This window comes from Anopheles coustani, chromosome 2 (genome assembly GCF_943734705.1).
Source record: "Anopheles coustani chromosome 2, idAnoCousDA_361_x.2, whole genome shotgun sequence".
NCBI lineage: Eukaryota > Metazoa > Arthropoda > Insecta > Diptera > Culicidae > Anopheles > Anopheles coustani.
The window spans coordinates 39,839,356-39,865,524 of NC_071289.1; the positions used below are offsets into that span (position 1 = coordinate 39,839,356).

General features: G+C 44.4%; 1 protein-coding gene across 1 annotated transcript in view; it reads right to left on the reverse strand.

Annotated features, from left to right (window-relative positions):
• Positions 1-26,169, reverse strand: part of LOC131267289 (tyrosine-protein phosphatase Lar) — a 155,034-nt gene that overhangs the window by 63,655 nt on the left and 65,210 nt on the right. Inside the window, exons 2-3 of the mRNA XM_058270131.1 lie at positions 14,074-14,205; positions 13,689-13,847 (exon numbers count right to left, since the gene is read on the reverse strand). Coding sequence (XP_058126114.1) covers positions 13,689-13,847; positions 14,074-14,205 — 291 coding nt within the window. The remainder of the gene's footprint in view (positions 1-13,688; positions 13,848-14,073; positions 14,206-26,169) is intronic.

Here is a 26,169-nt window from a genome sequence, read left to right on the forward strand (position 1 = left end):
CAAACATGGATGATCACATTTTTCTGACACGACCCTGCCTGTCACCCTTGGCCTGCCGACAGTGGCGTCCCGCTGCCGAATGTCACATTTCATTCGGGATTGGCTTCGGCGACGTGGCCAGCACGGAATGTAGAAATAAATGGCCGGACAGGTACGATGGTTCAAGGAAGCAGATAATGCGATACGCAGCGTCCATTGCCGCGCAGTCATCTCGACATTCCAACATTAGCCCCTCTCCTTCCATCCACCCATCCATCCATCCATCCATGCTCTCGGTGCGATGGTTCCATGCGGCGCACGGGACATCTTTCTGACGCCGTTCTGACGCTGTACACGGATGTTTGTCACGCTTCATCGGGACGCAGAGGAAGCCGTGCGTCCCCGCGCAGGAAATAAATCATTTCGATGCCACGTCAAACGTAGACGCACGGCCGGTCGGGTCACCCGACGTTTCATTTTGCGCCACCGCTTGGTGAGGAAATTGAAGAAGCGACGCGTAAATCATGGGTAAAATGTGAAATGAGCAGGAAGATGATTATTACATTTCCCTCGGCGGCGCGACGTCCTTTCGATTTCGCGCTAAACAGTCGGAATTATTTATGCCTTTTCTTTGCCCCGCTAGTTCGCACTCGAACGGGGGATGCGCGCACAAATTTGCGCGCCTGCCGGGCAAGGATAAGATCTTCAAGTTGACTGGGATGATAAGAAAATCGTGCTGTCAGCGGGAGCTTGATGCAAGCTTAATTAAATGAAGCCCTTCACTGTCGCTGGACAGGGGACAGCGGTGACGGCGACGTTTGATTAGGGATATAAAAAGTTCAGATAAAAATTCCAACCGGGTGGATTTATGGGCGGGAATTCAGGACGAAACGACAATCCCAACAATCGCAAGGGATTGGGAGAAATTTGCATAAATACGGACTGCTTCGCTTTGCTCGAGTAGATTCCCCCCGCTTCACGATATAGGAAAGTTTAATAGTTAAATTCTATGCCAAAGAATCATCGCTGCATTCATTCTACGCATTAAGAACTATTGGCCAGCCATCTTTTTCTTTTTAAACCTCCCTAGAACTCCCCTGGCATATTCGGTTGATGCTAAAAGCGACCCCACACCGTTCCGCGACAGACTCTTCCTTATTGTGGTTCTGACAGTAATGTGGTTTACTATCTTTATTCGACTCTTTTGGTAGGGAGTTTACCATTTAAGCCCACCGTGCACCATCATTATCAGCAGTCAGCGGGCAGAAAATGTCCGAAATTAAGTTATGCTTTTTGGCAGACAAATACAAAAGAACGCCGGAAAATATGATGCTGCAGCATGCAGAAAAGCACTTGCAACGGGGCTAGTCGAAAGCACAAAGTAGCAAACGCGTTCCCGACGGCCGTTAACGGTTCCACAACTTGTTTCCTCCGGCAAGAAACATTTTCCCATCACCGATTGCCCGCACCGTTAAGGCTGGGGAAAATATTATTTCTGTCTAGATTACAACGGTTGGCCCATAACCAAACCAGTATGCTGGCGGTTGACCTGAAGTGTGTGAGTGTTTGTGTGCAAACGGTTCCGAAAGTCTTGGCCATCTCCTCTGCGGTAGACAGCTGGTGACAGTGCTTTCGGGTCGTTGCAAACTTTCTTTTTCAGGCAGCATCGGCCGGATGCAGATGAAAGTTAGGATACCCCGAGTTGGAGCAGTTTGTTTCAAGCTTTATGCTTCAACGGTTACGGCCAGCCAAATGCAGTTTTAAACTGATACAACATAAACAGTAGCTCAACAAACAACTCAGGGCTGCTCCGTCTTGAGAGCTAGAGTTGTTGAAATAATTGCTATCAGAATGGCAATGTTACAACGGTGCAGCAGTGATTGAAGTGAAGTGTGCGCGGATCAAAAGTTTACGGTTTTGGCAGTGGTTGTGGTCAGTGGCCGTTGGCATGTTTGATGTGTTGCGAGTTGCACAAGCATGACGTAAAACAATTACAGGAATTAATTTAGCTTTTACTACAACAAAGGATTCGAGCAATTATGTTAAGAGAGCATTCGTGCCAAGAAGTCGTATTTCACTACATGAAAGAGTGTTGGAAACAAAAGCTTATCATAACATTGTACACCTTTACAATTAACTTGCTAAAAATTATGTTCGTTATTTATAGTATAGAACTGTTATAATATTGAAGTTGCAGATTTTAAACATAAAAGAATTGTGAACAAAAGATAGATAGATGAAAAATCGTTTAACTGAACAACTTCTTAAGTTAATAATTATCAAAACGCAGACTTTTTTAAACAGACAAATGTTTGGTGCGAAATACAAATATATTGCTGCTAACAACATGAGAGAGCTTGAAAGTGCAAAAATGATAAACACACAATGTGTAGACAAAATATAGTCCTCTCTTTGCAGACCGACGGATTGAAGGGCAATGATTTTATCTAATCCATCATGGCTACCGGAAAACAAAAAAGTTTCATTTAATTAACACATTCAGCACGCAAATCTTTTCCTTTCGCTTGTCGCATTGTTCATCGCAAACTGTCCCACCGAGCCTAATGTTTTCAATTTGTTTAGCGTTAGGCGCGTCCCCTCGTCCTCCGACAACTACACGCGAAACACAAAACGGGAAAACATCCGCCGGCCGAGGACAAAACTTTTTTCCCCCGCCCGGATCAGATTGTGCCAAGAGCCAAGCGTTCCAGAGGAGGTGTCGGGTAAATGGTAATCTTTCGACCCAAAAGTGTGTCCTAGGGCAACATATAACCGAAATCCTTACAGCGAATCATAACAAAGTGCCACTCTTGGCCCGTATCCGCTTAAAAGGCTTTGCCAGGGCGCACCGGTGGCGGCGGCGGAAGGAAGGAGAGCAGGAAAGAAAGAACAAATCCGAAGCCCACGGCAGGCACAGGGGAACGGAGCGAACAATCCATTTTTGTTTGAGTTTCCACTTAGCAGCGTCCCGGAGCGGGCTGTTTATGAAGTTAATTTCTGAATAATGTTTTTATAATAGACCTTCTTTCGTTGGTTCGCTCCTGGACGCCCCCCTCCTCCTTCTCCTACTGATGGACGAGGGGGAAATGACGAAAAAGACTGACGCATTTTTGCCGAAACGTTTGCTGATCATCATCGGGTTTGATCTGCACTATAGCTTCGTGAGAAAAGCGCGCTGGGCAATTATTACAGAGCGAGCGTAGGCCGGGCTTTAATCTGCCCCAGAAGCCCCATCCGATGGGAGGGTAAGAAATGAGATTGGAGCTCAAAACGGACGACGTCTTGGGCGGCTTGGACTAGGTTGCCTCGTCTATGCGACTGCCAAGGCGCCCCAACAAGACTCTCCTTTGGGAAAAGTGTACATTTTTACGAACATTCCAGAAAAGTTTTCAGCACGCACTCCGAACAACCAAACAGGAGAAAAAGGTGTGGGAAAAAGTTTGGTGTCGAAAAAGTATTGTCGATTGTAAGCGCACCTCAGAATCGTTAAACATTTGGAACCATCGACAGCTATACGTACGAAGGGCTTATACATCATTGTTGGTAAGTGGAAATTTGATAACGTCCGTTTTGCTTAAGTAAATCAAATAAATATAGAGATTAAACACGTGTGTTACGTGAGCTTGTTTATGTTTTTATAAGATATGGCTAGTTTTCAAACGACTGACGAAAGCCATGTTTTAACTCTTACAGCTGATTTATTGTTTCCTTTTTCCTGCCTTCTCTTCGATGCCCTTTTTTGGTTGTGAAAAAAGGGCCAACCCCGTCTGTTGATGGTATCATTTTGATACGGAACGTGACAAAGAACAGAAACGATGAGGATTGTCATTGAAATTATAAACTCTTTGCGTTCCGAAAAAGCGAAACATATAATACCAAGCTGATACCAGCTGATAACCGTTGATTATAAACCTTCCAGATTTCTTAGATGATATTTGAAACTTCTCCAATTCAATTCATTATAGTCAATAATTTAACAATCCGAGTCAATTAATCCAAGAAACGTACTCTCACCCCATTCATCATCATCATCATCATCGGCATCAGATGAGCCGTCTTTCCATGTGGTTTGGCGATGCTCCAGATATATGCTTTCTCAGACAAGATATGAGCGAGATTAAGCAGGCCCAACTTTAAACGATGCCACGGACCGAATCCAGCCAACCAAGCAGCACAGCGACGCCGTAATTAATCGTACCATGGCGGAGAAAGATGAATCAGATCGGGCCGTCGCTTCAGCTAATTCCATTGGTTTATCGAGTGATTTATATCGCACCTAATCCAAACGAAGCCTAACGAACGCGAAAACCAGCCGGTGGGATTACGATGGTGGTAGTTCCCGGAGCGTTTGGCTCACTTTTCCTGGCAACGCTGAAATTCTGCTTAATTTTTCAAACCCATCCGAAAGGCGGCGCCTCGCTGGAGATTTCGAGGGAAAATCGCTTTAATGATCCACGGCGACGTCTGAAACTTGGCTTGATGAATTGATCTGAAGAGAATCTGTGGAGGTGACGGGTGAGAGGGTGGGATTTGAATGATTTGTTCGCAGTAAAAATGGGGACCGCTTTTATCGTTACATTTGCAAACGACTCGCGTCGCCAGCGGTAAAAGGGGGCCTGTGGACCGGGAACTTGAGCCACGCACGAAGGTACAACAATGATGAACGATGGAATGATAAAAGGTTGAATTTTAAATTCCCTACACTCGGTAGAGAAAATGAACTCAGCATGGAACACGATGGTGGTTGTTGGCAACGTCGTACCTCCTGTCGCTGGCATTGAAGGAGGTTTCATTTCGCTGACCAGGATGACGGTGTAGTCGATAGCCGGCAATATGTCAGTATGCTCGCGTATGTGTTAAGTGTAGAATCTTGTTCAACTGTCAATTTCAATCAAGTTTTGCGAGCTTTGCCCATTTATCTAATTGTTAGACCAAAACGGACACATAAAGGTCACCGAATGTTCGCGGTAGCTTGACAGATTTGTAACGACTAAATTCTTCTCCTTCGTTGTTCATGTGACGCAACTCACGGTGATGTGGATAAAGGGTTAGGTATATACCAAAATGCCACTTGGTTGCCAAAGAACCCTTATCTTTTGCAAACCAAATCAATATTCCACAGAAAACAATTCTAGGAGTTGTAAGTTAGTTTATGATTCTAATTGTACCTTCATTGGGACGTATTTTACATAGTTTTGGTTAACGCAAAAATGAGTAACAGCAACATCTTTGCTCCATTTAGTTAACAATGTTTCAACAACCGCCAAAGTATAATAACCGTAAAAACAATGAACGTAGATTATTTATTTTATAAGTCAGAAATCCACATCGGGATGCCAAAAACGAATTTTTCTGAGTTTATGTTGATTTACTGCGAATGTGGGGGAAAATGGATTTCCTTTTCGTGCTTTAGAAAATACTAATCATGTTGTCTGTTTTGGAATACATTATTTAGGTTCCCGAAGAATAATTTAAACATCCGTTTTCATGTCGTTTTGTACCAACATTTGAAATTTAAAACCAGCTTCGCTCCGGGAGCTTTGTTTGTCAACGAGTCTTGTGTTGTGTTAAAAAAATGGCAGGATCAGAGTTGAAATATTTTTGTTGGTCTTTGCTCGTATATACAATCGTAGATGAGAAATTGTGCCATGATTTTCTATATGATCACATTTTGCTTGGTAGAGATGTACGGTTTTCAAAAATTTTTACATCAGGTATATAAACTGTATGATTTTTTAAATTTCTTATCAATCGGTGATAATTAAAATGAAATGTCCTTCACATGACCTGCCTCTCACATTGCTGCACCACCTCTCACCATTGTGGCCAGACTGTTTCTCATGCGGGGGGAAAGGTGGAATAGTGCAAACAGTTTTGCTAAATGAAATATGTGCATAACGACCTTTTTCCCGCACAAAAAACCGCCTTTACACGTCCCTATCCAACACATGTATTGAAACCGAATGAGTGAGTGAAACAGTGCGAAAAGTGTGCTACTATTTTTTGTGCCACAATTTGAGTGCAAATGCAGAAAAGTGCAAATGCCGAGAGTTGAAACTTCGAGCCATTTCGCTTCGAGCAATTTCTGCAATTTAGAGAGTTTCTCGCCCTTATCGTTTTAACCGTCATTAACCATAAAATACAGTGAAAGAAGGATCCGTCCCGAGGCGCCCTCCTGCGCCAAATACTTGGCAAAGTTCTTCCTTTCGGTACGAGGTAAAGGGAGTTGCAATAAAGCCACAAGCTCACAGAAGCGTTTCACATATAATTGAAACGAAATAATACATGTACACCGTTAACGTCCGGCATAATTGAAATTAATTGTAATGGCAGCACACATTCAGCCGGGGGTACTTTCTTTTTCTTGCTCCGCGCAAACTTCCTCCGACACTGGTTACCTCCGCTGACCCACATCACGAGCGCGCCATAAACTTTGCTACCGATTTTCCCAACTCGTCCGCCGACAGGTTGCGGATTCGGATTTTCTGCCTCGTCCTCTCTCAAGTCCTTTACACAGTCGGGCGGTGTCTTGTGGTGGTTCTGTTTACTTTACAAGTATTACTTTGTCTTCATCGTCGGCGCTACGACGCGTTCGCAAGCAACTGGAGGCGGGAAAACTGCGGAAAAACTACTAGCCGACACCGGTGGGAGGAGCAAAATGAACTGTACCGAAGCAAAATGAACTGTAACAGCACGAGGAGCGGTTCCACGAGTCAATAACATATCTCTTCATCTACGCTGACCGTTCCCGTACCAACTGCGCTCCCGGTGATGGCTTCCTTTTCCAACACTACCTTGCCCTTCTTGCACCATTGCACGTTGTGTTGTATCGCGGCGCAAATGTTGGTAAAGAAAGCAGGCAAAGCAGGAAGACACACTATCGCACGGGAACGATCTCATTTTCGAACATTCCACCCCCCGGCCGGCAGAGCGACAACAACGGCATAAAATCCAACCCTCTTATCAGAGTGCGCTGGGCGGTAAAGTCTAGTTCCTTTCCTCCCTCGTACGAAACCATGCTTAAACGGTGCAAATGGGGCTGGAAATAGTTCGAAAATGAAACTGTGAAACTTGTTTTCGGGCAGCCATAATCATACGTTAATTTAGGTTTCGCGAGTTCCGCCCGTTGTTTATGGCAGTCGGATGTCGTGGTTTTGCGGTGCACGAGAGGGGGGACGCGTCCGAAGGGTGGTGAAACTGATCTCAAAGCATGGAGCAGCAGCTAGCGAACCATGAAACGTTACCATGGAAGGAAAAAGAAAAAAAAAACCCGAATGGTTTGCACAGGATTCGAAACCGATTTCGATTTTTCTGTTTCATCGACGAATGGAAAATCACCCACACATTGGTAAATGTTGGCTCGGGGAAACTTTTTGTGGCAAATTGGACGCAGTGTAACGTTCTGTTGCATGCCCAAAAAGTTTGACAACCGAACAATTAGGAGAAATGGTGATGCTTGTTCGGTTTTTCATTGGGTTTTTTTATCTGCATGCAAACGAGGTGTTGCGTGTCAATTTGAAACGTAAAAGTTTAGATTATCATGCACGCGCAACTTTTGTGATTAGAAAAGAATCTCTCGATTCAGTTCCAATTAACATGATTGCTAGCGAGAAAATTTATAATTTTGCTTTACCTAGATTACCTAGATTACAATTTAAATAATTCATTCATTACACCTCACGTATTATTCATAAGAAAAAAAAAAGATTGCCTTAGCAAAATAATGAAGCAAGCAAAAAAATATGTTTCATAACGGTTTTCCTATTAACATCAACTAGCATACTGAATATAAAGAAATATTTTAATTAGCGTTATGGTTTTACAAATAAAATAATATATTTCCCCTTGGAACTAACCACGTTGTGTAAATGTATTTAAGCTGCAAATAACAAATATCCCCCGGACCATTCGGTCCGGGGTGGTGATGAACTACTCGCCATAACTCACCAGCAAGAGAGCGTTAACCAGCTGTTTTTAATGATCAGAGTGGTTGGCTGCAACGAAAACCACTGGTGCACCGTTTTACTTGCTAGCTTCGGACGTTGGCGTAGCATGGGAATGGGTCTTATATGCTTTCATTTTAACATGAGAACTTCTTTTACTCCAGAGCGTATTGGTATTTTTTAATTGGATAGATACATGGCTAAAACTTTTCATCGCCAATTAAATTTGAAAGCTACACAATTCTTGTTCTAGAAAACATTTCACCGATCAAAACGTTTTAGTAATCTATGCGTGTGTAGCATGAATCAAACGTTTATCGTTTTTATAGAAGCTGTTTGACATTGAAGCAATTATTGACTGTCCTTCAGTCCTATCCAATAAGGTTGAATTAGAATAACAAAATTGTTAATTGTTTCGTTTGCGTAATTCGGTACCATCTTGTTTTGTATATAGCTTTTCTCGTTAAACTTACGAATACGAGGAATATTTATAACAGATTTTTTGAAGATGCGAATAATTATTTTCATCGTAATCAATGAGTAGCAAAAATAATGCTGCAGAAAACACAAAAAGTATTTAGTACTGTTACAATAAAAAAAAAACCGTTTGTGTTCTACTGCCAAATCCACCGTCAAGCGTAAGAAGGGACGAACAAAAGAGTTCTTCAGCGACCGGCAGTCGGTCGTGCAAGTGAGGTTTCGGAAGCCACTTCGTCTTATTTCATTATACAGTCCAGAGAACGTCTAGAAGCAAGTGGTACACAAACACGACGAAAAACGAGGATTCGCAAAAACTCCTCATCAGCAATACGGCATCCTTTTGGCACACAAAACAATACACCATTTACGGCTACGAGTGGCGGCGAGCGCAAGCTGAAATCCCCGATCGAGAGTGAAATAAATGTGCGCTCTATCTTTCTGTCAGTGTGCAGCCCTGAATATTCGTCAGAAAGAAAAATTGCTCGTATATAGAGTGTAATTCCTTTGTGCATCTCCTCCTTCCACTGCTTTTCCGGGGGCGACCGGTTGCGATGGTGGTGTCCGGCGCGTGAACTGGGCGGAACTGTGCCACTTCCGTCGTGTGACAGCCAAACTTTTCCTTTACAAAACGACAATGCAAATTTCTTCATTTAGGCAACAATGAACATTGTAACTGCAAACCCATTTGTGCTAAGCCTTGCGCTACACTTCGAGAAACGCCCACCCGGACAAAGTGGCCCGACAGTTGGTCCCCTCTTGCCAGCGGCACCGGCCACCGGGCGCCTCCATCTTCCATCGTGAGGGACCGGGCGTCTCCACCAGCACTTGCTTCCGTCGTGAGGCACCGGGCGTCTCCATCGAAACGGAACTACCAACGTGGGCCACCAGGCGCCTCCATCCACGAGTGCTGGAACTTGCCACCACGTGGTCAGCAAAGTTGAGAGGTTGTTCATTTCGCCTCGCGGCACTTTTGCGCGAGACTTTACGTTCCGTTCCCACGGCACTGGCGGGAATTGCTAAAAAGAATACAGTCATTCGACCGTCGTTTGATGCATATTCAAGTGCTCCCGCCCGGTTGGGCTGGTCTGGTCCGTTTTCCGAGGCGTCAACTGCAGGATTGTAATTTTCGTTTGGATAAAAAGTAAACTCTGCCCTCTCCGCTCTTCCCCACCCCAGTCGGTACTACCATCCATTGCCGCGGATGACTTTCAGAGCTGTTCCCAAGCACTAACGGGCCAAGCAAACGAATCAAACGGTGTGGGCAAACCATTGCACGGCGCGCGGGTACACTCTTCACGCCATTTTATTTTCCAATGGTTTTTGTTGTTTTCTTCAGCTCTCGAAACTTACGGTTTGCTAGCGAAATCTTACGTCTTTTAAGCACAGTTGTGCCGGGCATTGTTTCTGGGGCCAATATTCATAAGAAAATGGAAAGCCAGCCGGTGCTCCACGACGGGTGAACACTCACTCACACACAAACACCACTTGTGCAGTACACATAAATATAAATGCAAATTTATCCAACATTAGCATAAGAAGAAGTTTCGTTCGGTCGCGCATATTTTCTTTGGGCCACAAAAACTGAAAAGGAAGACTCCCGGGGACTGACTGTCTGCTGTGGATTAGTGTCTCGCCTTTCTGGGGTTCTTTTGCGCTGCATCTTTCCAGTCGCGATTGTCCAGTACCAGTTTTTGGCGTGCTTCTGTGTGGAAGTTTTCCACTTCGGTGCCGAATTTCGTTCCGCTCGGGTCTTGATTTATGCGCTCCGATCGAATCGGACTGCCTGAGGCGGGTCGCGCTCGGGGAACCGTCGATTTCGAAGACAGTTTTCGGGTTGCCTTTGAAGTGTATTGGACTTCGCAGAAGGAGCACGCTGCACGATCGCTGCAAGGCAAACGTACACTACACTAATAGCAAACGTACTCTGGTTGCCCTCGTTGGCAGATGCCATCCGAATGTATACGATTGCACAAAAAGCACGGTTCGGTTGATTGCAACAAGCTCCGTTAGAGATTGCTTACTTTTCCACATCCAACCATGGATGGTTCGTATCGTGGAAAAAGCATCTCGCGAATTACTCACGCTGTGTGAAACCAGTGCAAACGAGTAGCGATCTGTGCAGCAGTATCTAACCATCGTGTTATAAACAGTACGGAGTTATATAAAACAAAGCCGAACGGTGGAGACTACAAAATGGGATATGCTTCCGGATGATGGGTTAAATTCTACTTTGCTCGACAAACTCACGACAGAGGAAGGCATCGTCTCCGTGCCTCCAAATTATATGCTCGCTTCCCAATCACTTGCCCCAGTTGTTTAGCATTTCACTCTCGACCCTAGCGACCAGCCATGTTTTTTTTTCTTCCACCCCGCGAAACCCAACAGCACCGTCAGAACGACGGAATACAATGCATTGGAAAATTAAAAATTAAAATAGAGATGGATGCAGCGAGCAAAACAATTTACAAATGCCCGAATGGATGAGAAAACGGCCCGCTCGCGATGAACAGCATCGGCTGTGGTGTTTGTTTTATTTTTTCCTTCTCTCTGTCACATTTTGCAATTGCGCCACAAGAAGAGTGGAACATGGCGAATGAACAGCGAAAAATGTTTATGGGTTCGGGGGACAAAGGGATGCAGGAGGCGGAGTGCGGGAAATCATGGAGCTATGCTTTCAACTGCGAATGGGTTAAAAATTTATTTTCGAAAACGATCATGTGGAGACTGAAAGCGGATTACATTAGCGGGTTGCTTTTAGATACTGTTGTGTGCAGCCGACGTGCAAAGCCCTATTAGTGAGCCATGAATAAATCATTGGTTAGCAATTTCATTGGAACAATATTGATTCTAATAGTTTCCATTTTTTGTTCCTCCCCCCGCCCGCTCGTATTTAGCAACGTACAGCGTTTGACATTGATGGAAGCATTGTAAAAATGGTTATTCAGTTAGTTTTTCGTGAGGAGACAGTTTTTTTTTTAAATAGGTAAGAGTTTGTAATTTTATAAGAGCAAGATTAACGAACAGCCGGCCCAGTTCATGGTGGTGACCTTAAATATAAATGAAAAATGAATAAATTAAATTTGTTAAAAAAAAAATGTCAACAGTGCAAATGACTTTATTATCAACCGAGCGCAAGAAACATTTTTCTAGCGAGTCTATTAAAAAAGTTTTTCCCCAGCTGTCGGCCGCAGAAACCGAACAGATTACTTCGGGAAACAAAAAACCTACGGTAATGGATGAGCGGTATGCTCAATTTTGCGTTTTATTAAACACAACGCAGCATGAGCTTCGCCATGAACGAGAGGAGATATGGGGGAGGGATAAAAAATCCAGAATTATTGCTTCAGTTGTTGTTACTTTACGCCCACCCCGCGAATTTTGCAACTTTTACAAAAGGGCAACATAAAAAAAAAACAGGCCCGACTAAGTACGGCACATATTTAAGATAGTAAGTTGGGCGCTGGCAGGGGCCAATAATTCTTCCAATAAGAAGCCGAAAAACAAACGAGCGGAATGAACAAAAAAACACACACATACACATAGAAACACACACCGAACTACCAGCAGCAACGTTGTGCTGCAAAAGCAAACTGTGAGCTCTGGCTGGAAAAGTTTGCTCCCAGTTTTCCCTTGTTTTTTTTTGTTTTGTTTATGTGATGCCTCACTCGGCTGGTTTATTGTTTCTGTTTCAGCCCGCCTGCCCGCCAGTTTGCCACCAGCCCTTTTTGCGTTGCGCCGTGTGCCTTTTGTGCTTGGTGAAGTGCAAAACACAGCGGGAGCTTGTCATCCGGGAGAAATAGGTAATATTCGTGCCAAGTTTAGTTGTAGCGCGCCTCTTTCCGCAAGGATTACTGCCACGCGAAGGAGCTTAAATTCGGAGTCAAAAGAAACAGTCGACGCATTTTACACACTGACGAAAAGGCAAAAGTCGGTCGCTGGGTGTAATTTATGCGTCATTTAGTTGAAACCGTTTTGGGGCAAGATCAAAGCGGATAGTTTTCGGAAGAGTCACTTCGCAAAAGGGATAAGAAGGTATCATTACGAGCCAACCATTGTGCATCGCTTAAGCGTCTTACCGCAGAAATGGATTTGCTGGCAAGTTTGAAATTTCTTCATGCGAAAACAACTGTACCCTGGAGGGAATCGTTTTTGTGGTGATAGTTTTATGAGCGCCTGGAACAGTTTTATGTCCCAGAGTGGCAAAAGCAATTAAATTTCAAGTCATTAACATGTAACGAATGATTTCGGTTGTTCTATTAGTTAAATAGTATCTTTAAATATTATGATTGTACATTGAATATCCACAATGTTTACGTCTGAATACCTGATATATTATGGAGAAACTTATCTGCTCCAATTTTACTATTGATTTTCTTTCAACACTGGACCGAGTATGAACCGTAGCATTGGGAATAGGTTATGGGTAAAATTGTTAAAAATAAATTTTTTTTTTTAGAAAACAATTTCGAGAACTCATGTCACGTTTGGAAAGTTGTTCGGTCAAAGAAAGGTTAATTTAATGGAATATTCAACACCTCCTTCAACATCAAAACGATGCAGAATTTCCAAAATAAACATTGACTTGCGAATTTATTATAAAACCTAACCATCTGATTCTGCAATAAACGCTTCCAAAGGGGAAAAAGAAAGGAATACAAACCAACCTCCAACACTTGGAGAAAGAATAGACATAGCCTGGCGGTAAGCGACCACTCTCTTTTTTTCTCTTTCTCTTTCTCTCTCTATGACCACGCTGGCGGTATAAATGGATATATTTTGAATTCATTTTCGGACAGGTTTCCATCCCGTCCGCCTTGGAGAGAAATATGCATCTTCAAACTATTTTGCATGATGTCGCCTTTTATTTCTCATCCACCGCCTTCCTTTCCCGTACCCCAGCTGCAAGCTAGCGAACGCGTGGAACGGTCGGAAGAATCACGGTTGGGAAAGTTGATTAGCATAATATGAGGAAATACTTTTAATTAATCATGCAAATCGCTTATCATGCCGACGTCATCGTCGCCGCTTTGCTTTGGTTGTATAATTTTGTCACACCGAAAGCGGTTCGGGAAAAGTTCCGAAACCGTTTATCTTGAGAGTGGAAACAAAAACGGAAAGAATAATGCGCAGAATGATGATGGCGCTGAAGGAGCTGTGAAGGAAGTTGCGCGCGTGTAATTCGGATAAGATCTTTGTTCGCGCTCGCAGGTTCGAAAGTGGCGAACACAGCTGCACAGCTACGTGTGTGGTACATTTTGCATACATCGAGCGTAACTTGTCACTCACCTTCATAAACGGTCAGCGTGGCCTCAGCCGAAACTGCATCGCCGACGCCATTTTCTGCCACACACTCGTACGGTGCATCGTCGCGGCCCGCACGCACGGGTTCGATACGTAACATCGAAAGTCCATTAGCGTCGTAGACCGTGTATCGCGATTGGGTCACTGTAAGTATACGTTGTAAGAAAGGAAACAGAATGGATGAATAAATGTACCCAACAGAGCGGCGTGTTTTTTACATCGATCAAAATGGAAACCTTTTGTGCAGGGTTAACTGACAGGGGTCACAGGTCACATAAGTTAAGTTTAAATGATAGATGCATATGCACGAACTACGTGACTAGAACTAAATAATGAATCAAAATAAAACACTACTGTTAACAATACTTACTCATGATTTTCTTGCTATTTTTACGCCATATCACCGTGGGCTGGGGATCACCGCGAGCTGCACAGAAGAACGTTGCCACACCACCAACTCGGACGCCTTGGTTCACGGGTTTCTTGATGATCTCCGGTGGATCTGTAAATACATGTTTAAAAAAACGAGAAGGCATTTTAATACGGTGGTTTATTCTAAACAATTACCATGGCTATCAATTTTACCATGAAAAATCACCAAATTTGATGGAAAGTTAACGAAAACCCAATGGAAGTTAACAGACGACTCAAAAAATGATGAAAAAAACAAATTAAGAACCAATTTAATAAAAGTAAAACTTAAGCACAGTTACAAAGAAGATAAACCCATAAAATTGGTTTATACAAAAAGAAAAACAAACCATTATTCTATAGAAATTAAAGAAAAAACAAAATAATTCCACAAAACCAACATTTGCAGCACACTCCATTGTTCACTCGTTCAGTAACTTACGTGTCATGTAAATGAATGGAAAATCCGAAAAATTTCCATCTGCAATAACGGTACGAAACAGTTTCACATTTCAATCGAATATCGGCGTTTGATGATGACGATTTGACACACGGGAATATTTGCTTTGGTGTGCCCTTTTTTACGCAAAGGCTATGACAGCACACAGTTACGCAACGTTCCTCAAACTGGCGATTTGAAGGCTATCTTTCTAACGCACACAGTCCACCTTTTTATTGTACCTTTGTTTTACACCTTACCGCCTACATCATTAGAATATTAGGGATCGAACCCTCGCGCGCTCGTTATGTACGATATAAATTATTTTCCGTTTTACGTAGATTTATGTTACGTTTGAGTGGGGTTGTTTGGAACTTTCTCAATGTAGGAACACATTTATTACAAGGCGTTGGGGATGGCGAGGATCAGGTGAAAGCTACGAGTTGCGAGGGTGCCGGAAGGGAGAAGGAGCAAGTAGCGGAAGTCCCGAAATCGAAGCGGAAATTGATGACACACGTCGCCGTGTCAGTAAGCTGCCTTTCAACACGCGGCAACCATTCATCGCGATCGGGCGCGATATTGGCAAACAGCGACAAAGCTTTTCATATTTATTTATCCTTTTCCCTGCGGTAGCGATTGTTTGAAAATGGCATCGCGCAAAGTGAAATATGTTCTCGGTAACCACTTGCCTACCACGCTTCGCTCCATTTCGTTCAACTCGGGCGGTGGAACAATGCCGGCTCCACTGACAAGCTCGGTGCGAGCGAAGCAGTGTTCCAGCGCGCCGGGCAAGATTGATGACTTTTATACGAGATTTGTGTACTAATCGATTCCAGCTTTCTTTCGAAACAACGGAAAAGCCCCGGTTTTCCGGTACCGCTACCACCCTCGCATCCGGTTCGATGGCGGGCAACATTCTTCATGCTGCTCATGCGAAGCGAAAGTGATTTTAATCGTTTTCGGTTTATGTTTGTTTCTCAACACTTCTTCGAAACCACTCGAGAGCGAGAACGATACGTGTTTTGCTTGCGCGTCCCGCCAATCGAGGAGGGGCGGATAATAAATTTGCCGAAGACTGTAATTTGCATACGGCAGCCGGGGATTAAGGGCGGATTAACACCGACCGGCCGCTTCTTTGGAGACAATGGATTTATTTTTTAATATTGGTGCTATGTTTTTGGCGGCAGATTTTCAGAACGTGCATGGATTGCAGCTTCCCGGGAAATATCTTGTCGAATTTTAAACCATTTTGATCATAAGAAGGTATAGTATTAGCAGTGCCTAAGATATCAAAATATGGTAAACATATTGGACGATTTTGCAATAATAAAAAAGGCCAAAGGTATCCCTGTTACAGGGTTTCGATTCATGTCATAGAACACTTGAATCATTTGGTGGAATGTTTTAAATTGGAACTGGAATAGTACATGCCAGCTCGAGAAGTTTGGAATCAATTAATGGAATGTTGCACACGTTGCCTGGAGGCATGCAATTCTTCTCGGTAAAAACAACAGTTAAAAAACCGGAAAAAAGGAGAGAAACGAACAGAAAATTCAAAGGAAATCCAAAAACTTTTAGATCGATTTGTCTACCCATGATGTCAACATTTCATAGGTCACATTTCATAGGTCATAAACATTCTATCAAGCGTTATGAAAATGTTGGCGAAGATGATTAAATAAATTCAGCTGAATAAATCAAAATCACTTGAATGTCTTCAGAGCCGCCATAAGGTGGTATGAAACAATATTCGGTGTTTGATAAAAGGCAAAACAAAGACAACCCATCCAGATCTTGGTGTACCAAGCTGCTACCATTATTACCATGGTAATAATGAACGCAAAAAAAAGAACGATTCAATGCGAACAGTTTGCGAACAGAATAATGCAATGCCTTGTGGCGGTCCGGCTGAAGCTGGCCGAAATGTTGCCGGATCGAACCGCAGCAAAAAGGTAAGGGTATCGCTTGTTCGTTTGGAAAAAAAGACACGGTTCTTTTCGTATCGGGCATTCTGCCGCTGGAAGATGGCTTGGAAAGGCACACCTTGTTCTAAGAAAACGCAACCCGAACGACGGACGAACCGAGAGAAGATGCTTGCGTTGTGCGAAAACCCCCCCATTCAAATTACGCATAAAAACAGAGACCCCGGCCAAACATCCCACATCCGAAAAACCCGGAGAGCGTTCGTGGGTCGGTGGTTGGCAAATCGATAGCAAGCATGAAACAACCCGAGGAGACCGTCCATCTTCAGCGCATCAAACTCTTCCCGTGGCACGGTGGGAAAAACGAACGAAACCACCCACAACAAAACCACCATCGCCAGCCCAGGACGGTTCCGAAAAACAGCAGCTTTTGTCAGCCGAATGTTTGCTGGAGTGGGGCTAAACAACAAAAAAAAAAGAATTATCGAAAGCGGAACGCGTTGATATGGTACGCGGGCGGGAAAACTGGCGGCTGTTTGGTAAAAATGGAAAGATAATGTCGACCTAATTACGTTTTCATCTTGTTGTTTCCATTTGGCACAAAAGGAAAAACGTTCCGTAACCAAACCCACCTACCCGCCATGCGGGCCACGGGGGAATGAGCGTGGGATAAGAAAGAATAGAAAATATGTCGAAAAAGAGGTTTCACCGCTCGAGAAGGAAAAAGGAAGGAACGAAAGAAAACACGAGGTTGGATTTATATGTTCCATTGGCGTACAGATTTGAGCCCTCTTCTCAACAGCTTTTCCGGGGCCACTGATAAGAAGATCATCGCTCGCTTTGCTTTGCAATCAAATGAATGTTCAGTATAATTGCCACCGCCAACCTTCCATCGCCCCTCACCCATCCCCCCATCGGTGCTGTTTGTCCCTATTTGAATGTCTTCACTTCCGGTACCAGTTCTCCGCTTTTTTACCGTCCGCCAACGAACTCGCCTGGGAACGATGGGACGGGTCTTTTGCGGATAAAAATATACGGGCAAGGCTCGAACAAGACGACAATCTCCAACGCAACACTGCCGCTGAGATGGCCACGGCGACGACGGCAACGATGTTTCGGAACATTCTGTGAGCCATTTTTATTCAAATTAGATTTTCAAAGACTCTCTTTTTGGCCCGAGCTTAAGCCGGGAAAGAAGTATGGGGTGGGGGTCAACATACACACAAGCAGGGGGCGCCCGTACACGTACACACAAAGTAGCAGCCGTACGACTGAATCGGGTACCAACGTGATTCCGGTGGCTTGGTAGTCGCCCGAAGGTCAAAGGTAAACAGAGCGCCAACCCGGGGAGAAGCGAGCCGAGGATCAAACGGAATTGCTGATCAACCGCAATTAGTTCGGGCAAGTTTTGATTAGGACCCGCTATCATCACCTCCCACCCCCTCCTACCCGCACCTCTAGCTGCTGCTGCTGCTATCGGGTTGGGATGGTTTTGGAAAATTTTGAAGACTCGCCTCGAGGAGCACACAACGCAACCGAGAGAAACTGTCGACCATTAAATGAGGATTATTTCCAAACAAACCGCAATTACCCGAGCAACCGGGGGTGTGTTGGTGCGGGTGGGAAGAGAGGATGACCACCGGGGCTAGCATCACCACCACCACCACCAGGACAGCCGTAGTTTATCAACGGTGCGGAAAAACGGCGCGCGTTCATCAAGCGAGCGCGAGAGCTCGGGATGTGGAATTAATTTGAAACGAATTGCTGCGAAAAGGATACGTGACAGGTGCGGCCCCGGTGTAAAGCGGAACCGCCAGGAACGCTCGGGATCAAAGGGGCACCTGGTGGGAACGCGTACACCACGGGAAGTCGAGGTCCAATCAGCGAAAGCCCGCCGCGACCGCCGTGGTGTTGCTTTCCCTTTTGCCCGGTGAGGCGTTAAAGCCGAAAAAGAAACTAATCCACCTGCGGCCAGAACACGCAGCGAATGAATGAGCGGAACCTGGCTTCAATTATAGCACGGTTCATCGGAGTCCCGCGGCTCCCATCTTGCTACACAAACATAATTGAGTGCCGAGTCGGACGGACGGGTTGCTATCTGGAGTGAAACGAATTTTTCGATAATGGGAAAATGCCTTTACAGAAATGCAAAGCCAACAGAGTTAGAATTTAAGTCGGGGGAAAGGCTTCTCATTTCACGCATCTAATTTAAAAATAAAAAAGAAACAACCATCAAGTACAGATTGGACAGGACCCTGGTCGTTGGGTACCACCTTCAAATCGTTGAGTACCACCATTATGCGCCACATAACGAGCCTATAGTTTACGTTCGTTTCGTCAATATATTCTATCATAATGTCGATCGGTGGACCCCTACTTTGAATTTAAACACGCATTTATGTTTGCTGAGTCCCCCCTTTTATCGCTGCCCTTCAGAACTCTATATCATAGGTGCTATATAAGACGTAACTACCCATGCAAGTCCACACACATACACGCTGCAAAGTTCGTAACAACTCCCAACAGCACAAGCGCGAGGGAAGGAGGGCAATCCTTTCTGTGCGTCGTAAAACGACGCCGAAGCCTCCAGGAGCTGTCGGCGGTAGTGGGCACTAACACAATTTACAACCTCTCCCCTAACCACCCGGGAACCTTATCAAAGGCCACGCGCTGTACGCGAGCCCGGGTGTAATTATGATTGTTGCGGCGTTCCTTTTTCGTTCTTCTTTGGTTGCGTTTAAACAAGTGACCTCCGTGTAAAAGATTCTCGGGACCCTCCTACCAACTCCAGGAGTCACAACCGGGCAGGTGTGTGCTTACCAATCCATCACCTTCGACCATCACCGAATCATTTCTTCTACGAAAAAAAGGGCTCCCTGGTATCCGAGAGGTTTGACGTGTTGTGGCGCGAAAACAGCAGGTAGCTCGCGGGTTCGCGAACCACGGAGGGTAATTCTAGATGACGCAATCACACCGTCACGCGATTGGGGCATAAAATTAAGTAGCCATGCAATGGCCTTCACCGGCGGGAACCTCACGAACTCACGGGTTGCGGTCAGCCGAAGAGGAGCCTGCTTGTTAAGGCTTGGAGTCGAATAGCTCAGCGTTTGCCTTTCATTATGATATTTAAATTTTCCCATGTCGTATATAAAAGTGGTCCGAGCTCTCTCTCCTAAGGTTCGATGCAATTTTACGGCCGTTGTGGTATCTTTACAAGCAATTATTAAAAAAGGAAATCAAACAGCGATAGTTGTGCTGGGATAGACTAGTAGGATTTATCACGTTCTGTTGACAAGTGTACCTTGCTATGATGAAACGCGGTAGATTGCGAACAGAATTGATTCGCTTCAACTTATTCATTTCATACCGCCGATAACGACTAGCAAAGTGAACCTTGCGCCTACGTACGTGCCCGATGTGTGTAGTCGACGCAAACCGTCACCATATTTGTCAATCAGAAGGTACAATCTGTCGTTCCGCATTCGAGGTACGATAAAAATAAAAACGATCAAAATAAACTGTCAGATCCGGACGAGAGACACTATACGCGATGATGGTGTTGATGATGATACTCCAAGATACGAGACTCAGCACACAAGAGCCCGGCCGGGAATACCTACCATTTTTTGTGTTATTCCTGCGATGCCTAACCCAATAATGATATCTAGCTTCAACTAATGCAAGATGACTTGGTTCCTCGCAAGAAGTCCTTGGCTCCAAAACATCGACGTTCATTCCACATTGCCAAAGGCCACACAACCGGCAGGTGGCAAGACTCCCGTCCGCTCCCTACACGTTTCGTGCGACAACGAGCCGCAAGGATCACGGGCCATAACAATCAGACAGGCGAAGCAATATCACAACCTCGAGATGAGAAATGGCACGTCGTTTTTCCCTGGAGGTGCCATCCAAGATGTTGACGCCTCGCCAAAGGCCCACGGATAGTGGGTTGCCCCAGTGTGACAAATGGTGACTAACGGTCGGAAGACTTTTGAGAGGAGCCGAGAAGGATGAAAATAATAAAAAAGGAACACACGGTTTGCGAACGGTCGTCTTTCCGATTTTCTTGCTTGCCGTCGTCCGAGGGCGGAAGAAACGCGCACGGAAGAAAAGAGTTCCTTTTTTCAATTTTTTATTTCCCTCCCCGCCTGCAGCAACGACAGCCGGTCTCGTGCTTGTCAGTTCGGCCCGGACTATCGACGAAGCATTCGGAGGGTGTATAATGTTCTGGCACATGTCTTGGATGTTGGTCTCTTTTTTCGTCGTTCTCTCGGCCGGCGTTTTGCCACTCTCCAATTATGCAGGGTGTCAGGGACGCTATTAATCAAAATATTAATAACCAATCTAATGAATAATATTGGGAGGCAAGTGAAAAGAAAAGGGACAGCTTGACAAATGTCCCGTGCTTTGGGGCAGTCGTATGCGGACGGAAAAGAATTTTTAGATGTTTATTAGAGCAGAAGAAGATTATGATGCTATGCGAGCAGGATCATAAGGCTGCAAATGAGTAGTGTTTGATTCATATGGCTTTTTTCTTGGTTAAGTTCTTGGATAGTACATTGTATCTGTATTTTCTTGTCGTTTTGATTTCACATTAAGATTTAAGTGTTGTTTTACACTATGCAACAGGAGTTTACCAAAATTTTCCACAAAAGCCCCTTTGTAACATAGTAAAGGCGTAGGTGTTCTGTAGTTCACCGGTTTCAAAGTAAATTATTTTGTTCATCGAAGCAAATGCTATTGAAAAAACTACTCTGGTAAAAAACAAAAGTTCGGTTAATAAGATGCTTTCATCTGTCTTGTACTCAAACTTCCTCTCAAGGTTCAGTCATGTTGAGCAATTGACAGAAAAATATAACACTAAGGTTTTATTTTATTTATTCTGTGAAATTGAAATGAAGAATTATAAATGAAAATTTCTTTTATATAGGTCAGCTGTCATCTGATTTGTAAAAACAAACAAAACTCTTATCAAACTTCAATGTATGCAATTCATGGGTCAAACCTATGAAATGTTGTATTGAGATTAAGTAATATGTTTGTAATTCTATGAAATTGAATTCACTTTATCAATGTTATTACTTTTCAACATACGTATGTATGCATATCAACCGATGATTCCAGTGACGGAAACCGTAAACATTAGTTTGTCTTTGAACTGATCAACGTCAAGAGAAAAACTTTAAGTAAGCATTACTTTACTCCAGCTACCTTGCTGGTTCTGTAAAATTCCTTCATGGCGTATCATTTGATGCTAGCTTACAGAAAAATGCTTTTGGTTTTGAGGGTACATGATCCGTCACTGTTTGCATGATAAAATAATCAAACATTGGGAAATACACTACACAATCGAAGTGTTGTCTAGATGATCGCATGTCGAGTAAAACAAATCATGGGCAAGAGGAGGAAGAAAAACAGGGTTGAATTAATCGGAAACTACTTGGTTGTGCCACTGACGCTACCGTAGCTCGTCAGCTGCGCAAGGTTGGAGTAAGATTTCTTGTACATGTGTACATAATTTATTGAAATCATTCCCTATCGATTCCAGCACTCAGGATCCGAGCATTCACTCCGACACCGATACGAAAAGCATCGGACAAAAGTAAACTAGCACGTGTCAACTCCTAAGCTTTCGACATCAATCTTTGCATATGCAACAGAAGTGTTGCTTGTTTACGTCGAACCGAGCAAATGCTTACGAATACCGAATACATATATATATATCGGGGCAAGATGGCTTCGCAAACATATCATGCATAACGGGATTGCCGATTGGATGGGATGAAAACTAAAACGAAAGAAAAAAAGACGCTGGTGCGATATTCTATCAACTGCATCGAATCTGCCCGAATAAGCGCGCGCCTCGGAAGAGGTAAATGCGAAGCGTTGAAACAATTTTCAACAATACTTCAGCGATTGCCACGTAGGCAAATATTTTATGAAACCAGCACACGAGCGGGGACCCGTCATTCCTAGACGTACGATCCGAAGGCTTGTGCCTGCGAGCTGCTAGCGCCAGGATCTTCGGTATGTAGGACACTTTGATGCCGGCGCCCGGAAGAGTAAACCACTCGGGCCACAGCATCCAGCACTGCTGCTAATACTTCCACCGCTGGATGTATCGAGAAGCGCAGGTTTGTCGCATCAACGGCTTTTGGGGAGCGTCAGATTTGTGCAGAATGCTTATCGTTCGTTCCAGTTTTGTCGCTGTTCGTCAGCGCTAGAGGATTGAGTAAATATCGGAGGAAAAAATGGCTTGCCACTCTGCCATGTGTGCGTCATGTGACCGTGTCGTGGTAGTTTCAAAGACAGAGCTTAAGCGAACACCCAACATCAGGCAAGCCAACCCCAGGTGGAGACGCTATACCGCTTTTCGCTGACGCAACTGGAATTTGGACGATCCAGGGGGCTTGATGGAACGCTTTGCACCATTTCCGTCGTGTGCCTGTGTGTTTGTGGTGGGGTGTTTCTGATTCCTTACCAGTGCTAAAAGCAGCCGCACCTGCTGCTGCGTGACGTCCGGTGCGATGAAGCAGGAATAAATTTAAAAGCTAAACAATTTTCATAATGAAAACCCTTTCCCTCAGTGCTCGACAATCTCCCGCTGCCAGAAATCTCCGACGATGATAATAATAATGATCATGCTTATGATAAGAAAGGAGGAGGAGGAGGGGTTTGATGCAGTGCTCTTCAAAACCGAGCGAGGAGAAGCTCTAGCTTTAGCTGCAGCATTTCATGCATCTTCAGGAATTCGTGCTGCTTTTCTCTGCCCCGACCATGTTGCTCTTTCTCGAGTGTTTCACGTCGGTCCTGGATTACGGTCGACGGATCGTGCTAGTGCGATCAGCCACCCACACAACGGGAATTCGCCTTCTCCCCCAACGACAGACGTTCGCCCCGGAAAGCTCATGTGGGTTCCATCGGGTACGTGAAAAAATCAAACAGAAAATGTAATATGATATATTATATGCACTCAAATATGTGCACTCCCGCCCAAACCCACACACACATACACACATACACACGCAGTAAATAAACGGAACCGGGGAACTGAAAGGAACTATTACTGCGCATCTTGTACGATGCCCCGCAGGCGGTGAAGTTTCCAAGTTCCCTGTTCTAGTTGGCCAGCATCATATAAAAACCACTTGACTGATGGAATCATCTTCACGGAAATGTAGAATTTTCTCTACTTGTATATGAACCAGCAGGTGGAAGACAAACTGCTGGAAAATGTTAATGCTAAAAACTAGCGAAATGTTGTACCACGCTCATGTGAAAAGTGAACGGAACCGTCGGTTTTATTTTGCCTCCCCAACGCAAGCGGATGGTGAGAAAAAATCGAAGGAAAGCAAATGGTGCTGGTGCAACGTTTTATCCATTGCAATCGATGCAAATTGTCACTCATGGAATGCGGGTTGGAATCCGTTGGACACGTCTTTTTGGGGGGGTGGCCCAGGTGCAGTAGAAAATGCGGGCTCGGAAATGGGAAGCATTTCCCGATCCGCATACCCTCGAAGCGTTTGTGCAAAACAATCAGCACGGACATTTCAATCCATTTGAGCTGGGAATTACGGGGATGTTGCGAAATGAGGGAAGATTTTCGTACCAGTGTGCCAACCAACCATGCTACACAGTTGCACCACGAATTTGATGGGATTGAAAAGTGATTTCGGAAGGTTCGCTTCCGACTATCCTTGACAGTGCAATTCGGTCCGTTGGAAGCTCACTTAAATTGATTTTATTTCCGTTACAAGCTGAACCGATAGATTTAAGCTGACAAATAAAAGATTTAAACGTGATAGTGCTTTGAAGGGTGTAGTCTTATCAGTTCCCAGTTCGATACCCCGTTAATCAAATTTCTCAAATATTTCCATTCAATTAATTTGGTGGTGAATAGTTTGGTACATGAAACCGTCTCAAGTACATTTTAAGGATTAATTTAAAGTTAAAGCGGCATCAAAGCGTTTCATGTTTGATTTCGTTTAGACAAACTAAAAATAAAATATTTGTGCAAGTTAAATCGTATCTTGGTTTTTGCTCCTTCTCGAGAAAATTTCAATTAATAACCAAGATGACCGAGTTATCATTACGAACAAAATGGAGAATCCAAAAAGGGCAAGAGAAGGTTAAATTGAAAATAGTCGGAAATTTAGTAATACTGTTTTACTATTTTAACAACTTCTGATCCCAATAAAAAAATGACAAGCTTTTCCAAGATCCTCGCTTTCTCTAAACGATTTTAAATTGAACCTACAAATATTTGTTATCTTAAACTATTCAATAAATGCAAAGAATGGGAAAAGATATCGAAACAGTACAGAGAAGTTTATGAATCTAGAAATCAATAGGAAAAGATAATGTTGACTATATCGTACAAGTCGTCTACAGCTAAAAGTAAGTTCATTTCACTAGAAGCCAAACCATGTTTAGCACGGACACACTAAGGAGTATGTTTTAGGATGCTTCAGTAACCCGTAGCAAAGTCTGATCCGAGCTAGGATGTCCGCAAATATTGTTTCTCGAACATCCAACGGGATGCATGAAAGCCGGTAGTCTCCGTCGTGGAGATAAGTCTACCTTGGCCTGGTCGTTTGCACCGGAACCACCGCTGTAAACGTCCGTGTGGTGTACGTGGCTAAAACATTTACGTGGCAAAGTAGCACTGCACGGCACTGCATTGCGACGAGCTTCGGTCATGGTGTGTCTTCATAGTTGGCGCTGGCGTAAGAGATATGCAAACCGACCATTCCTTTGAACTCCGTGAGCGTCGGAGGGCCGAGATGGCAGGGCTCTGACAGATGAGTAGGCGGAAGTTAATACTATGCTCCATTGTACGACCAATAGCACGGTGTCGACACTGCTCGCCGCAAGGAGTCACTACAGAAAACGAGAAGGATGCATCTTGAAGAGGGCCCGGAAAAATTGCACCTGCAATTTCGCTTTGTGTTCTTCAAAAAGGGGTTTGGTAAAGGTAAAGATTGGCCCCGGCGACCATATGTAACCTCCACAGGACCAATACAATCGAGCTTTCGGCTTCGCACTAGCTGGCTAATTAGAGGATCACAAGGACGGTGGTCCAGCACTTCCAGCAATGCCGCACCCGGGGTTGAACCGGATTCTTCCAACAGAAGCACGACAAAGGAAAATATACCCCACACACACACACCACTGTTTCAAAACGCGAGTCTAAAATGCGTATACAGCTTCCTTGCTCATCCCGGGGTTCGCCGAGCTGTCATCTCATTCGCGAAAAGGACACTCACTTCTTGACGGCTGACATCAAACAGACCGGCAGATCCGGTTGCAGCAAACCACCGCGCCACCGGAAGATGTGTTTTAGAAAGTCACACACCTTTGACGTTCATGCTAGCTCTACGTTCTCCTTCCCGGCCGACGTACGTAGGAAACGTTGGCGTCTATTGAATTCTGCTTACGGTCGGTGGTGGTATTTGGGACGCTAATCCGCGACCCGACCGCTGCGTATTCTCTCGTTAAACAGGCCTGCCGGATGCCAGAGGTTTTTCATTTCCAGCAACCATACTTCTCCGGTGACGGTTGGCGTTTGACAATGGAAAAGAGGCTTAGCCCGTTGCCGAGCGATGGTAACACGAGATGGAAGTCTAAGGATCAACTTCACAACCCGGTAGCTGCTGTGAGCTTTTATTTGATCTTTTTTGCGAAAAACAGAAAC